This window comes from Ornithorhynchus anatinus, chromosome 10 (assembly GCF_004115215.2).
Source record: "Ornithorhynchus anatinus isolate Pmale09 chromosome 10, mOrnAna1.pri.v4, whole genome shotgun sequence".
Taxonomy (NCBI): Eukaryota; Metazoa; Chordata; class Mammalia; order Monotremata; family Ornithorhynchidae; genus Ornithorhynchus; species Ornithorhynchus anatinus.
In genome coordinates, this window is record NC_041737.1 from 53,692,454 (window position 1) to 53,708,351 (window position 15,898).

The 15,898-nt window shown below is 54.7% G+C and overlaps 1 protein-coding gene across 2 annotated transcripts; it reads left to right on the forward strand.

Moving 5' to 3' along the window:
- Window positions 1-198: 198 nt before the first annotated feature.
- CABP5 (calcium binding protein 5) lies at window positions 199-15,566 on the forward strand. 2 transcript variants are annotated; one of them, XM_029073937.2, is made up of 6 exons: window positions 199-1,467; window positions 12,715-12,745; window positions 12,883-13,026; window positions 13,410-13,519; window positions 14,812-14,959; window positions 15,174-15,566. In XM_029073937.2, exons 1-6 carry the CDS (start codon window positions 1,009-1,011, stop codon window positions 15,197-15,199), a joined length of 918 nt encoding a protein of 305 aa, XP_028929770.1. In that variant the 5' UTR covers window positions 199-1,008; the 3' UTR covers window positions 15,200-15,566. The 2 variants fall into 2 exon arrangements, with proteins under 2 accessions (XP_028929770.1, XP_001512054.2); XM_001512004.3 differs by lacking the exon at window positions 199-1,467 and adding an exon at window positions 12,091-12,153 and having other exon boundaries at window positions 15,174-15,199.
- The last annotated feature ends 332 nt before the right edge of the window (window positions 15,567-15,898 follow it).

Genomic DNA, 15,898 nt, shown 5'->3' on the forward strand with positions numbered 1-15,898 from the left:
GACAGCAGAGCAAAACAGAACAAAACAAAACAAGACAACATCATCAAGATAAATAGAATCAAGGAGATATATACCTCATTAACAAAATAAATAGGGTAATAAATAATTTATATACATAATGGGGAGTGAGTCTATGAGCCCCACATGGAACCGGGACTGTGTTCAACCTGATTTGCTGGTAACCACCCGTGCTTAGTACAGTGTCTGGCACATAGTAAGCGGTTAGCAAATACCATAATAATCATTATTATTACTGTTATTCACCGGGGAGGCTCTCTGGACTTGGAGGGCTTGTCTGGATCCCAACCCTTCACCCTGGAAGTGCAGACCAAGTTCAAGAGACACACCGGCCTTCGCTCTTTAGGAATAAGGAGATGAAGCAGACTTTAATCAGGCTAACAGGAGGTTACAAAGTTGTAACAACATAAGGTTCAGAGAGCATAAAATTAAATCCAGTCACACGTGGCAAATCTCCCGCCGGCTGGGCACCGCTCCCCCTTAAACTCGAATCCACATCCCCGGATCTTCCCCACACATTTATCTGTCTTTGGGCCGTAGCCCTGACTAGGTGGCTTCCATCTGCCCTCCCCCGGCCCCCGGAACTGTCCGTGGCAGGGTGCCACCCCATTCTCCCCCGCCTTGCCAGGAGGTGTCTTGTCCCTGGGTTTCATCCCAACCTTGCCCAGGTGCCAAGCTTGTTTTTCACCCTTTAGGCCAGATGGCGGAATCTCAGGCCTGCCACGGCTCTACCCCTCTGCCTTCCTGCTGCTGCTGGATGGATGCAGGCTGGGCCCAGGGTGGCGGGGAGATGGCAGGCCCGGAGGTCCAGGCCTACAGTTTATGGTTCAAAATCCACATGTTTAACGAAGCATGTGGATTAGCCTATTAGTTCCCAGCAACCTGGCTGGACCACCACCAGGTGAACACACACAAACACATGCACGAAGACACACAGCCCAACAGAGGGGAATGGCTTAGCTGGGAAGGTCACGGTCTCCGGAAGAAGGAATGCAGCGGTGGGCGGGTGAGGGAGGCGAAGACCAGTTCCCCGGGCCTCCCCGTCCCGGCTCAGAGAGGGAGACTCTGGGACAGGAGCCGGCTGGGCCCCGGCTGCAGCTGCCAAGGACGGATGCGCAGAAGGGGAGCCGGCCGGCGGGACACGGAGCAAGAGCAGCAGGAGGGATTGAAGCCGGGTGGCAGGGAGGGGTCTCTCAAGCTGGAGGGAGAGTTAGACTGCAGCAGGAGAGAGCAAAGGGAAGTAGGAAAGAGGACTTCCCGAAAGAAGACGGGGAAGCCTGGATGGGGAGGCAGGAGGCAGAGAAAGACACAAACAGTTCCGAAGCCAACGCTCGAGATTCAGTCTTCACCCAGTCCGATCACCAGCGATGGCCAAAATTGAAATCCAGTCGACGCCAGCCGTGGGAACCGACGAAAGTCACGGGGGCCAGCACCAGAGGAGAGTGGGAGGTGAGTTCAGCGCTGGGGGAGAGTGGACGGTGTGGTCGGGGCTTAGGGAGAGTGGGCAGCGGGGTCAGAGGGACCGTTTAGGGGCAGGGCGGTGGACTGTCGTCGGCTGGAGGATGGCGGGGGTTTAGTGTCTGGTGATCTTAGCTGTGGCCGGGGGCAGGTGACCTAGCCGGGAGATGGGCCTGGGGGCCGGAGGATGGGACTGGAGCCGGGCGAGACCGGCTCATCCCAGGACAACTGGTAGAGGCAGAGGGCAGCCCAGGCCGGTTCCAGCCTTCCTAGAGACTTGGCTGATTATCACCGCGCTCTCCGTGGACCTCGACGACGGCCTTGACTTTGTTAGACTAGGTGGCCGTGACCCGGAGCCTGCCCAACACCAGGACCAGGGGACACTGGGAATTATCTTGCTTCTCCTTGGCCACCACCAGTCACTTCCTCTTCTCCCTGTAGTAGAGGAGACCGAACGGCAACTTGGGATCTTGAATCTTCCCTTGGTTGCTGTAGAGGGCCACGGCCAACTCCTCATGGAAGAAGTTGTGGTTGAAGGGGTTGGAGAGCATGATGGCCAGGGTGTGGCCCTCGATCTTAAACATCAACAGCCCCTCACTTCCTTGGAAGGAGAAACTTGTTTTCTCAGAGACGCAGAACCCCGTTTTCTCAGGCGGGATGATGGGAGTTGGCGGGGTGTGGGAGTGGCCGCTGAAGGAGTAGGTTCTGGGGGAAACAGAGGAAGGAAGGGGTTACTTCAGAGGTCAGTGGGGTACTTTCTCTTCAGCCTCTGGAGAAGCCTGCATTATCTCCTGCGGTAGAAATACGGGAGAGCGGAGATCTGGCCTAGTGCAATGTCTGTGATGTCACACCCTATCCTCGCGTGCTCCCTGTGACATCATACCCTGTCCTCCCAAGGACCTGAGTTTTCTATGCCACTTGTCTGCTGTGTGACCTTGGGCAAAGTCACTTCACTTCTCTGTGCCTCAGTCCCCTCATCTGTGTCCAATCTGATCAACTCTAATCGACTCCAGGCCAATCCAGGACCTGGCCGGTTGCAGCGCTGACTGATGCTGCAGATGCAGAGATTTAGGTGAGATTTAAAGAAGACTTAGACACTCTAGACAGTAAGTTCCCTGTGGGCAGGGAAAATCCTTCCCAACACCATCAACTCAGAGAAGCAGCATGGCCTAATGGACAGAGCCCAGGCCTGGGATTCAGAGAACCTGGCTCCTAATTCTACCACCACCACGTGTCTTCTGTAGACCTTGGGCAAGTTACTTCAATTCTCTGTGCCTCAGTTTACTCATCTGTAAAATGGGGATTAAGCCCTTCTCCCTCAGATTTAGACTGTGAGCTCTAGATGCGACAGGGACTATGTCTAGCCTGATTACCTCGTATCTACCCCAGCACTTAGAACAGAGCTTGATACATAGATAGCACTTACCAAATATCATAAAACAAACCAAAAAAAAAGCCCTCTTATATTGTATTCTCCCCAGTTCTTTGTACAGCGCTCTGCGCACAGTAAGTGCTCAATAAATGCCACTGATCGATTGAATGACTTTTCAACTGGGAGGAAAGCAAGAACTGGGCAGAAGATGAAGGGCCATCTTGGGGTTTCTCTCACCACGAGCAGGAGCGTCTCATCTAGCTGGGGCTGGAGGCAGGGGGCTGGCTGAGATGACCCGTGGAAGAGATTAGGAACTCGACCCTGGCTGTGGGGAGCGATGTACGTGGCTCTCCACAGAACGCCCTGGTCACTCCGCAAGCCGCCTTCTTCCTGGAATCCGCTGATTTTTCTGAATTTTCTCCAGAGCGGTCACTTCCCTGTGAAAGTAACTGTGTGTGTGTGTGTAAAATACAGGGCGGGGGTTGTGCTCACATTTGATGAGGATGATGATGACTGTGGTATTTGTTGAGCGCTTACTAAGTGCCAAGCATTGTTCTGAGCGCTGGGATAGTGTGGAAGCACGGAGGTCTAGGCCTTGCATTAAACCCTTTTCGGCCAACCGTTCCCTCTGAGCTGTTTTGTTTCTGGGCCTTTTTGATGGTCTCTTAACCACCTTGTTTAAGTGAACAAGAGTAACTCTGGTGACTAGAATCTCTAGGAGTGGTAAAATACTAAGAGATGGGACGTGATGGGCCCTTAGGCCTGGACTCCATTTTGTCTGTCCAAGCCACCATTTACTGGAACAGAGCATATCACGTATCCTCCCCTCTCCTTTGTTCCCCTCTCAGTATCTGTTTATCAGAAAGTTTAGTTTGTCGAGGTTTTGAGACAGGGAGACGTCAGGTCAGGATTCCAAACCCGCTTATCAGTAGTGTTTGCTCACCGGATCCTTATAATGGAGAGAACCGGGCAGGGCCTAATAATTACCCCAGGTAGAATTTATTGCTCTTTGCAATAAGGTACAGACAGTGATTTGTGCTCTTCGGTCAGGTGTGAAGCTAGGAGGCTGAGCCAATTATATATAAAGAAACTGTATTGCTTGAAGTTGACCTGACCTTGACTTAGAGGAAATTTTGCCCATCCACACCACCACTCCCTACTAGTGCTAGAAGAAGTGCTAATAGTAATAAACTTACCCAAGCGCTTAGCTCAGTGTTCAGTGGCTGGGAAAGGTCACTAAACTCCCGGGCATAGAAAGGGGGAAATGGTGGTTGAAGTTGAGCAGTTTGCCGAACGCTTTTCTTTTTTAATGGTATTCATTAGACTCTTACTATGAGCTGGGCATTTTACTAAGAGCTGGGGTAGATATGAGCTAATGAGGTCCCACATGGGGGTCTTAGTCTAAGTAGAAGGGAGTGGTAAAATACAGATGAAGAAACTGAGGCCCAGAGAAGTTAAGTGACTTGCCCGAGGTCATGCGGCAGACGAGTGGCAGAACCGGGATTAGAAACTAGTTTTTTTGGTGGAGTTTTTGGTTATTTGTTAAATGCTTCCTATATGCCGGGCACTGTATTAAGCCGCGGTATAGATACAAGCTAATCAGGTTGGACACGGTTCCTGTCCCACATGGGGCTCACAGTCTTAATCCCCATTTTACAGATGAGGTAGGTAACTGAGGCACAGAGAAGTGAAGCCATTTGCCCAAGGTCACACAGCAGAAAAATGGAGGAGCCAGGGTTAGAACCCACGTCCTTTGACTCCCAGGCCGGCGGTCTTTTCACTAGGCCACACTGCTTCTCGATGGCTCAAAATGTTGGGAAATGTATCCGGTAATGTTGGAGGGAGTGAGGTTTTAGGAGGGTGAGGGGGCTGTGGTCTCTCTGATGTGGGGAGGGAGGGAGTTCCAAGCGGTGGGAAGAGGGGGAGAACGAGTGGACGGAGGCGGGAGTATTGAAAGTCGAACGGGAGAGCTGGGGTAAAGTGGGAGAAGGCACCGGGGAGCAGACGGTGGAGAGGCCGAGAAGCCGACTGGGAACAGTCTTCAAAGCACGTCAGAGAAAACACTGGAAGTCCAGTCCGTAAATCCCAACTGCCAATCATAATGGTATTTATTAAGTGCCTACTCTGTGCCGAGCACTGTGCTGAACACCGTGGGAGATACCAAGGTAATCATACAGGTCACCATTCCTTTCCAACACAGGACAAACAGTCAAAGAGGTGGGGAAAACATATTTTAATCCCCATTTTTCAGGCAATCAATCAATTGGATTTATTGAGCATTTACTGTGTGCAGAGCATTGAGCTAAGCGTTTGGGAGAGTACAATACAGCAGAGTTGGTAGACACGCTCCCTGCTCACAGTGAGGTCGCAAGGAAACTGGAGTATAGAGCAGTTTATTTTCTCATGGCATTTCTTAAGCACTGTTCCAAGCACTGGGGAAGATAGAAGTTAATCAGATGGGACACAGTCTAAGTAGGAGGGAGGGCACTGAATCCCCATTTTACAGATGAGGAAATTGGGACACAGAGAAACCAAGTGCTTTGCCTAAGGTCACGCAGCAGGCAGTTGGCGGAGCGGGCAGTAGAACCCAGGTCCTCTGACTCCCAGGCCTCTACTCTTAAATGACTTGTCCAAGGTGACCCAGGAGACAGAGTGGCGGAAGCAGGACTCGAAGCCAGACCCTGTGCTCTTTTTTCTAGGCCAGGCTGACTCATCTTTTCCAAAAATCAAAATCCAACTGTCGGCAGTTCCGGTCACCAATAAAAAATGACCAGGGTCGGGGTCGGGGGGAGGGGGAGGGTGCAGGGGCAGGGCGGTGGACTGCCGTCAGCTGGACGTTGGCAAAGTTGCCCTCCGGGGGTTGGGCGGCCGGTAAGCTGAGCTGCGACTGAAGGCAGGCCGTCTTTCTGGGCATTCGGGCCGGGGGGTGGAGGGTGGGAGGGAAACGGAGAGAGGTCGGGACCCCCAGGACAACCGGTGGGGGGTTGGGGGGACAGCTCGGGCTGATTCCGGCCTTCCTAGAAACTGGATTAAAAGTCATCGGGCTCTACGTGGACCTTGAGGATGGCCTTGACGCTGTTGGACATGGTGGCCGTGACCATGAGCGGGCCCCCCCGCAGGACCAGGGGAAGCTGGGATTCACAGAGCTTCTCCTTGGCCACGACCAGCCACGTCTTCTCCTTTTCCTGGTAGAGGAGCTCGAAGAGAGCCTTCAGGTCCTGGGTCCCTTCGTTGTAGCTGGAGAGGGCCACGGCGAACTCCATTTTGTAGAGGTTGTAGTCGAAGGGGTTGGAGAACATGATGGCCAGAGTGTGGTCCTCGATCTCGTACACCAACAGCCCCACGCTTCCCCGGAGGGAGAAGTTTCCTTTCACAAAGATGCAGTTCCCCTTGGCCGCGGGAGGGATGATGGGTGTTGGCGGGGTGTGATTGTGCCCGCTGAAGCAGTAGGTCCTGGGGGAGGCAGAGAGAGGAAGGGGGGGCACTTTCTGGTGAGGGAGAGGCCTGCCCTCCACCCCCGGGGGAGAGATCCATTCATTCATTCATTCGATCATATTTATTGAGCGCTTACTCTGTGCAGAGCACTGCACTGAGCGCTTGGAATGGACAATTGGGCAACAGATAGAGACGATCCCTACCCAACAACGGGCTCGTGGTCTAGAAGGGGGGAGACAGACGACAAAACAAAACAAGTAGGCGGGCATCAAGAGCATCGATATAAATGGAATTATAGGTATGTACACATCATTAATAAAATAAATAGAATAGTAAATATATACATGTATAGACAGAGATAGTGGGGTGTAGAGATTGGGCTTAGAGCAACAGCTGTGACATCACACCCTATCATTACACACTCCCTGTGACATCATACCCTGTCCTCCCAGGGCCACCGTGTCATAACAATAATAATAATAATGATTACTATGTGCCAAGCACCGTTCTAAGCGCTGGGGAAGATACAAGGTAATCGGGTTGTCCCACATGGGGCTCACAGTCTTCATCCCCATTTTCCAGATGAGGTCACTGAGGCCCAGAGAAGTGAAGTGACTCGCCGAAGGTCACACAGCTGACGAGCGGCAGATCCGGGATTAGAACCCACGACCTCTGACTCCCAAGCCTGGGCCACATCCTACCTCTGGCCTGGAAGGCCCTCCCTCCTACCAGACAGATCGTTGCTCTTCCACACTTCAAAAGCTTATTGAAGGCCCATCTCCTCCGGGAAGCCTTCCCTGACTGAGCCCTCCTCTCCTCTTCTCCCACTCCCTTCTGCTCCGCTCATACTCGCCCCTTCATTCATCCTCTCTCCCATTCTCATGGCACATGTATATACCTGTAATTTATTTATTTTTTTATCTGTTTATTTATATTAATGTCTGTCTCCCCCTCCACACAGTGAGCTCACTGTGGGCAGGGAATATCTTTCAGGTTATAGTGTCCTCTCCCCAGTGCTTAGTACAGAGCTTTGCACACAGTAAGCGCTCAATAAATACAGTTATTATTACTGCTACTACTACTAATAATAATATGGCCCGTGTGACATCGTACCCCATGCTTCTGTGGCCTCTTCCTATATTTCACCCTTTGCGACTTGTGGCTTCTGTGGCACCTTTCTCCATCTCACCGCATGCCAATGTGGCCTCTGTGATTGTCACACAGACGTCACAGTCCCAGGGCACCCTGGCCCCCGCTGCCTGGCCCTGGCAGCCCTCCTGGCACGGAAGGAGTTGGCTGGCTGCTGGGTGGGCAGAGGTCAGAATCGACGACCCCCCTACCCAGGGTCCCCGGAGAACGGTCCAGGCCCAGGGGTCCGATTCGGTCCTTCGCCCGGTCCGGCCGGCCACCCGGTGCCTGGTCCGGGATGGCCGCCCCCGCCCTCACCTTCCTCCCCCCGGGCAACGTGGTCCCGGTCCGGGATCCCTACTCTCCCAAGCGCTTAGTAAAGTGCTTTGTACGCAGTAAGCACTCGATAAGTACCATTGATTGATCAGTCTGGAAGTCCTTCCTTTGATCTGACTTGATCCTTCATGCTCTAACGAGGACTACGTCCCACAGGGGATGGCCCTGGGCTGGGACTCATCTGGGAGGTGACCGGGACTACTCCGACCTGCCTTCGGGATGGGTCGGGGTCCGGGGCGGGATGGGACGGTGGAGGGTTCTGGGACCCCGGGCCAGATCGGCCGGAGGAGCCCGGGGGAGCGTCCTCACCTGGGGGAGCGAAACACCATGTCCGTGTCGTTGGTGACCTCGATCCCCACACATCGCCCGGAATCCACCTCCTGGACCAGCTGTTCGATGGTCTGCTCCATGTCGGCGTCCTCTCGGGGGTCCCTCCGGGCGTGTAGGGCCTGTGGATGAGGGCTGCGTGTGGGACTGAGAGGACGGCCCCCTCCACACCCTGTTATAACCTGCAGGGCTGAGGGGGAGGAGCCAGGAGGTGACCTTACCCCCTCCCTCCCGCCCCCCAAAACCTCCACTTCCCTTTCCTCCGACCCCAGTTCCCCGTGACGGGGCTGGGAGAGGATTTCTGTGGTCCGGGGGGTCCTGACTGGAGGAGTCTCCCCTGCTGCTGGGGCTGAGGAGCCATGGGTGAGAAGATATGGGGAAATTGGAAATGGCCCGGGTCCTGGGTTCGAGTCCCTAGATGAGCCAGTGAAAGCACCAGCCGGAGCCGGCCAGAGTCCAGATCCCCAACATGGGTTCTGGGGAGACAGATCGGAGCGGGGTCTTGGCCCAGAGCGGACCTTAGCAGTCGGACTCTGGGCCGACCCAGGACTTGGCCCGTTGCAGCACAGACTGACGCTGAAGACTGAGAGATTTAGGTGAGATTTAAGGAGGATGAGATTCTAGACCGTAAGCTCCTTCCCTAGACTGTAAGCTCCCTGTGGGCAGGGAAAATGTTTACCAACTCCACCAAGTCGGAGAAGCAGCATAGCCTAATGGACAGATCATGGGCTTGGGAGTCAGAGGACCCGGCTTCTAATCTCGCCTCCACCACTGGTCGGCTGGGTGACCTTGGGCCAGTTTCTTCACTTCACTATGCCTCAGTTTCCTCATCTGTAAAATAAGGAACCCTGTCCTCCTTCTGACTTTCCCATCACTATAGACAGCCACACCTTCCTTCCTGTCTCCCAGGGCCATAACGTTGGCATTTTCCTTGAATCCTCGCTCTCATTCAACACACGTATCCAATCCGTCACCAAATCCTGTCTGTTACACCTTCACAACATCGCTAAAACCCACCCTTTTCACTCCGTCCATATCGATACCACTTTAATGCAGTCACTCATCCTATCCCTCCTGGATGGCTGCCTCGGCCTCCTTGTTGACCTCCCAGCCTCCCGTCTGTCTCTCCCCTCTCCTGTCCATACTTCACTTTGCTGGGTGGATCGTTTTTCTACAGAAACGTTCAGGACACATCACCCCGTTCCCCCCCAGAATTCCAGTGGTTGTCCATGCACCTCTGTATCAGACAAAAACTCCTCTCCATTGGCTTTAAAGTAGTCCATCACCTTGCCCTCTCCTACCTCGCTTCGCTTCTCTCCTTCTACCACCCAGCCTGCACACTTCGCTCCTGTCGTGCTTACCTCACTGTGCCTCGATCGCACCGGTCTCGCCGCCGACCCCATAGCCCACATTCTGCCTCTGGCCTGGAACGCTCTCCCGCCTCTAATCTGACAGACAACCACTTCCCCCGCTTCAAAGCCTTGTCGAAGGCCCATCCCCTCCAAGATGTCGGCCCGGGCTAAGCCCGACTTTTCCTCAACTTCCACCCTCTTCTGCATCGCCCTGACTTGCTCCCTTTGCTCTTCTCCCCTCCCAGGGCCTAAGCACTTATGTACATATCTGTAATTTTATTATTTGTATTGATATCTGTCTTCCCCCCCCCCATACTCTAAGCTTGCTGTGGACAGGGAATGTCACTGTTTATTGTTGTACTTTCCCAAGCGCTTAGTACAGTGCTCTGCACACAGTAAGTGCTCAGTAAATATGATTGATTGAAAGAATAAAATGAAGGGATAAAAGTCTTTCTCCCTCCTATTTAGACTGTGAACTCTAGTGAGACAGGGACCGTCTAGCCTGATCATCTTGTATCTACTCCAGCACTTAGTACTTGAAACAAAGTAAGCACTTAACAAATATCATAAAGCAAACCAAAAGAAGTTGTTATATTCTCCCAAGTGCTTAATACAGTACTGTGCACACAGCAAGTGCTCAGAAATGTCACTGATTGATTGACTGCTTGAAGGACTTCCCACTTGGGAAGAAAGCAAGAAAATGGGCCCAGGATTAAGGGCCATCTTGGAGGTGTCTTTCACCACAAGCCAGAGGGTATCATCTGTCCGGCCTGGAGGCAGGGAGCTGGCTGAGATGACCTGTGAAAGAGATAAGGAACTCGACCCTGGGCTCACTTCCTCTAGCTCACTTCAGCTCCCTTCCTCTAGCTCCGTCCTTGGCGGTCTGCAAGGAAGGAACTTGTCAGGATCGGGGGCACAGGGTAGGTGCTCAGGGAGAAGATGGGGCAATTTCCCGGTGGCTTCGCTCCACGGTCCAGTGGGAAGGGAGAACTCACATCCACAGACTCCCCTTCCAAATATCAGGAACAGCAGGGTGAGAAGCAGCGTGGACTAGTGGCTAGAGCCTGGGACTGGGAGTCAGAGGACGTGAGTTCGAATCCCAGATCCGCTACTCGTCTGCTGTGTGACCTTGGGCAAATCACTTCCCTTCTCTGGGCCTCAGTTACTTCATCGGTAAAACTGGGATTCAGATTGTGCGGCCCATGTGGGACAGGGATCGTGTCCAGCCTGATTACCTCATATCTACCGCAGCGCTTAGAACAGTGCTTGGCACATAGTAAGCGCTTAACAGATACCACAGTCACCATCGTCGTCACATGTGAACACGACCCCCACGTACAAACACCTGCACGGTTACTTTCATGAGAAGTGACCATTCTCGGGAAAATTCTGAAAAATCAGTAGATTCCAAGAGGAACGGGAGGATTGCGGAGTGACCAGGGTGATAGGGGGCCGGGGAGGTGGGCTGGGAAGTGGCGGGGAGGGAGGGGGTTTCAGATTCGTTTTGTCTTGAGAGTTGTGTAAATCACTCACGGTCTGTTCCTCTAGAGAATAAGCTCATCATGGGAAGGAAATATGTGTCTACCAACTCTGTTATAATGTACTCTCCCAAACGTTTAGTACAGTGCTCTGCACATTATAAGTGCTCAATAAATACCAGTGGCGATGAAGACGAAGGGGGTTTACCAACTCTGTTGAACTGTAATTTCCCAAGCGCTTAGTTTAGTGCTCCGCAACCAGGAAGCTCTCAGTAAATATCACCGATTAATTCCAGGACTGGAATTGTTAAGTAGGGGAGTGTGCCTGTGGGGGCTAAGTAAGGAAGTTTTCTGACTGTAGGTGATGTGTTTCTATGAGGTTTCTGCGTTTTGTGTGGGGGGTGTGTGTGTGTTTGCATGTGATGTATTTAGTTTCTATGGGTCTCAGCCATGGGACTTGTTCTTCCTTTGTTTTTCTCTTTCAGTTTTATTTGCGGTGAAACTTCTTTTTGTTCCTTTCCTGTCTTCCATTCTCTTATTCCAGAAATCCCTGTTCAAAGTCTATTCCTTGTGTCTGTCCAGTGCTCAGAGCCTCTTTGTCTCTTCTTCTCTTCCCCTGCCTGTCTCCATAGATCTCTGGCTGTCTCTCAAAAATCCCTTTCGTTCGGCATCTCAGGCTCTGGCTTCCAGGTCGTCTCTGTCTCTGTCTGCCCGCCTCTGGGATTCTTTCCCTCACCGACTCCTTTACCGGGAAAAAACATCCCAATCCATCCCTGGGAGCCTCCAGTCCACCCATCCCCCCTCCAACCCCCCACCCCCACCCCCCGGCCTACCACCCCAACCCCCAGACCTTGGGCTGTGAGCAGATGGACAGTTAGCCCTACCTCCTGTCCAATACCCCTCCTCCCCCGACTCCCCAATTCCCCCCGCCTCAGGAGCTTTGGTATTACAGATGTCCCAGCATTAGGGGAGAGGGACAAACCAGAGAAAGCCAGATATCGAGAGATAGAGAGAGCAACCGAGGCAGAGGCAGAGTTGGAGATACAAGAGCAGAGACTGCGAGAAAGACGCAAAGGAGAACCCAGGGAGTTAGTGAGGAGAGAGGCTGAGGGAAGAAGGCAGAAGACACTGGGTTGGGGGTGCTGCAGGCAGAGTCCCTGACCCCCCCTACTCCGACTCTTCCACCATGCAGCTCCCCATGGGCCCTGCCTGCATCTTCCTCAGGAAAGGGATCGCGGAGAAGCAGCGGGTGAGAGTGGGTCAGAGGGGGAGCGAGGAAGGGGAAGAGGAGTTGGACGAGGCAGAGAGTGATAGGAGGGGGGAGAGATGGACCCAGTGGGAAGGGAGGAAGAGAGGGAGACATGAGCGGGGGAGGAGAGAGAGGAAGGGACAAGTTGAGGAGAGTTAGGAGAGAGGGAGAGAGGGATGGGGGAGAAAGAGGGAGAGGCAGAGGCAGTGAAGAGAGTAGGAGAGGAAGATTGATTGACTGATGTGACTGATACAATTGATTGATTGCAGATGGGGAGAAAGGGAAGGTGGGCAATGGGAGAAGCTGGAGAGGAAGAACAGGTAGAGGAGAGGAAAGTAGGGAAAAGCAAAGAGAGACGGGAAAGAGAAGAGATTCAGGATGGGGAAGGGAGGGAAGAGATGGATCAGCAGGAAAGAGGTTGGGAGAGAGGAAGGAGGGGTGGGAGGTAAGGCAGGGGGCTGATGGGGACCCGATGAGGGTGGGGCTGGGCCAGGGAGGAAGGTGGCAGGGGGGTCCCTCCTCCCCATCTTCCCTCAGCTCCCCCATCTGTCTCTTCCCCAGGAGCGGCCACTGGGGCAGGATGAGATTGAAGGTAAGGGCTCCCCTTCTCCCCACGGGGCTTTCGTCTCTCTCACCCTCATTCGGGGACCACTCTCTCTCGTGCTGGTTTCGTGGGGACCCTCGCTCTCTCCTTGGTGGTTTCGCGCCCCCCTTCCTCCCCCCCTCCAGAACTCCGGGAGGCCTTCTTGGAGTTCGACAAGGACCGGGATGGATTCATCTCCTGCAAGGACCTGGGCAATCTCATGCGGACGATGGGCTACATGCCGACCGAGATGGAGTTGACCGAGCTGGGCCAGCAGATCCGCATGAACCGTAATCCCGGGGCTGGGGCCTGGAGGGTAAAGCGCGGGGCTGGCGGGCCGGAGGCCCCGGCCCAAATCTCTTCCCCTCTCTGGGCCTCAATTTCCCCATCTGCAAAATGGGGCTGCGGTAGCCTTCCTTCTTTCCTTCCTTCTGTCGGCCTATGGTGGGACTCGGGGGGCGGCTGCAGGGAAAGGGCTTTGTCCTATGGCTGGGGTGGGGATGGGGGTCCTGGACCCCCAGATGAGGCGGTAGGAGCCCAAGGAGGGACCCAGAAGGCACAGATGAGGGCAGGAGGCTTGGGGTCTCCCTTTCCCCCTTCCTCCTCTCCCTTTCTCTCTCTGTCCCCTTTCCCCTTCCTCCGCCCCTTCTCCATTTCCCCCCAACCCCCGCAGAGGGCGGGCGTGTGGACTTCGAAGACTTCGTGGAGCTCATGGCGCCCAAGCTTCTGGCGGAGACGGCGGGCATGATCGGCGTGCAGGAGATGCGGGACGCCTTCAAGGAGGTTAGTCGGGCCAGGCAGGACCAGAGAGGGCCAGGGTGGACTGGGGGGGCTTCCGAGGAGATCCCCAACCAGCCTCACCCAACCCAACTGGGAGTCACTAGCCCATCGTCCTTCCACTCTCTCACCCGGACGCCCCCATTTCCTGCTCGGGGGGGGTTCAACTGCGGGCCGCGTCCCCCTCCCTGACCCCAGAAAATGAGCCAAATGCCAGGAAGGGCGACCCCGCCGCATGGCGGGTTGGACACGCGGACAAGACAGTCAGAGAGGAGCATATGGACAGCCAGAGAGACGGACAGGAGATCAGACGGAAAGACAGCAGGCGGGTAGGCAGGCGGACAGACAGACAGGCGGATAGATAGATAGGCCAAGCAGACAGACAGGCAAGCGGTTGGAAAAACAGGCAGCTGGACAAAAAGAGAGGAGAGAGAAAGCTGGACAGAGACAGATAGGATGGCAGAGAGACAAGCAGTAGGGTGAACAGGCAGGAGGACAAATAGAGTGAGAGAGACCGGCGGTCAGACAACAGGCTTTCATTCATTCATTCCATCGTATTTATTGAGCGCTTACAGTGTGCAGAGCCCTGTACTAATCGCCTGCTCAGTACAACTCAGCAATAAAGAGAGACAATCCCTGCCCATACCGGGCTTACAGTCTAGAAGAGGGGGAGACAGACATCAAAAGAAGTGAACAGGCATCAATATAAATAAGTAGAATTAAGCGGAGAAAGAGAGAGAGAGCGGCAGACAGCAGGCAGGCGGCCAGAGAGAGAGAGACAGAGAAAGAGAGGGATAAAGAGAGACAGTGGCGGTTAGACCGCAGGCAGGTGGACAGAGAGACAGAGAGATAGAGAGAGTGGTGGTCAGACAGAAGGCAGGTGAACAGAGAGAGATAAAGAGAGTGGCGGTCAGACAGCAGGCAGGTGGACAGAGACAGACAGAGAGACAGAGAGAGATAAAGAGAGAGAGCGTGGCAGTCAGACAGGAGGCAGGAGGACAGAGAGGGACAGAGAGAGACAGAGAGACAGAGAGAGATAAAGAGAGAGTGGCGGTCAGACAGCAGGCAGGCAGGCAGGTAGTGGGACAGACAGACCAACATACAGTCAGATTCTCGGGTCTCCCCTCTCCCCCGGTCCTGTCCCCCCACCCCCCATGTCCCAGGGAGCAGGGAGGCAAGAGGGTCCCGGGCTGGGGTGAGCCGGGGCCGGGTTGTGGGCTGGGGGCAGCTGGGCGAGGGGGCTCTCTCACTGCCCCTCTCTTGCGCTTCTCTTGGGCCTTGGCCTCCTGCGAGCTTAGTTCGACACAAACGGGGACGGCGCCATCACTCTGCTGGAGCTGCGGCAGGCCATGCAGCGGCTCCTGGGGGAGCGGCTCAGCGCCCCCGAGCTCGCCGCCGTCGTGCGGGAGGCCGACGTCAACGGCGACGGCACGGTGGACTTCGAAGGTACGGGGCCGGGGGTGGTCCCGGGGCCCGCCAGACAGGACCCCGGGCCCGACGGCCAGAGGGGACGGGCGCGTGTTGGAAAGCCATCGGCCCCGGATGGACGGAAGAACGAGTGGGGGTCGGAAGGACACGCGGACACACCTTCACACCTCTCCCTGGGGCGGAGGGCCGCGGGCCTGGCCTCTCCCTTGATCCTTTGCTCTCGTGTCCCCAGAGTTTGTGAAGATGATGTCTCGCTGAGCTGACGTCCCGCCCGCCAAACGCCCGGGACGGAGCCGGAAAGAAGGGCCGAGGCTCTGATCCTCCCCGTCCCTGCCCCCTTCCTCACGACCCCCGATCCCCCTCCTCCTGAACCCTGGAGACGGTAGAACGGGGGGAGATATTAGCCTCTGGTTCCCCTTCCCTTAGGGAAGTCCTTCCCCACAGTCTCACTTGCCTCCTTCCTGCTGCTGAAACCAGTTACATCCTCTGGGGCTTCCTGCTCAGGAGCTGGGGGTCCACGGACCCTTCCTTTCACGTGTGGCCCCCTTTAAGGGGTCCTCTCTCCTCTGGTTGAAGGAAGCCCACCGACCCTAAATAATAATGATGACAATATTGGCATTAAGCCCTTACGATGTGCCAAGCGTCGTACTGAATGCTGGGGTGGCTGCAAGATAATCAGGTGGGTCACGGCCCTTGTCCTGCATGGGCCTCACAGTTTAAGTAGGAGAAAGAACAAATATTGAATCGCCTTTTTACGGATGAGGAAACTGAGGCCCAGAGAAGTGAAGTGACTTGTCCACGGTCACAGAGCAGGCAAGGGGCAGCGCCGGGGTTAGAACCCAGGTATCCTGAATCCCAGCCCTGTGCTTTTCCTACTATGCTGGAGCAGGGATCGAAGCGAGGCTTTCCTGGTTTTTATGGGGTCGGGGGCCGAGGGGAATTATCTTCTCCGGGACA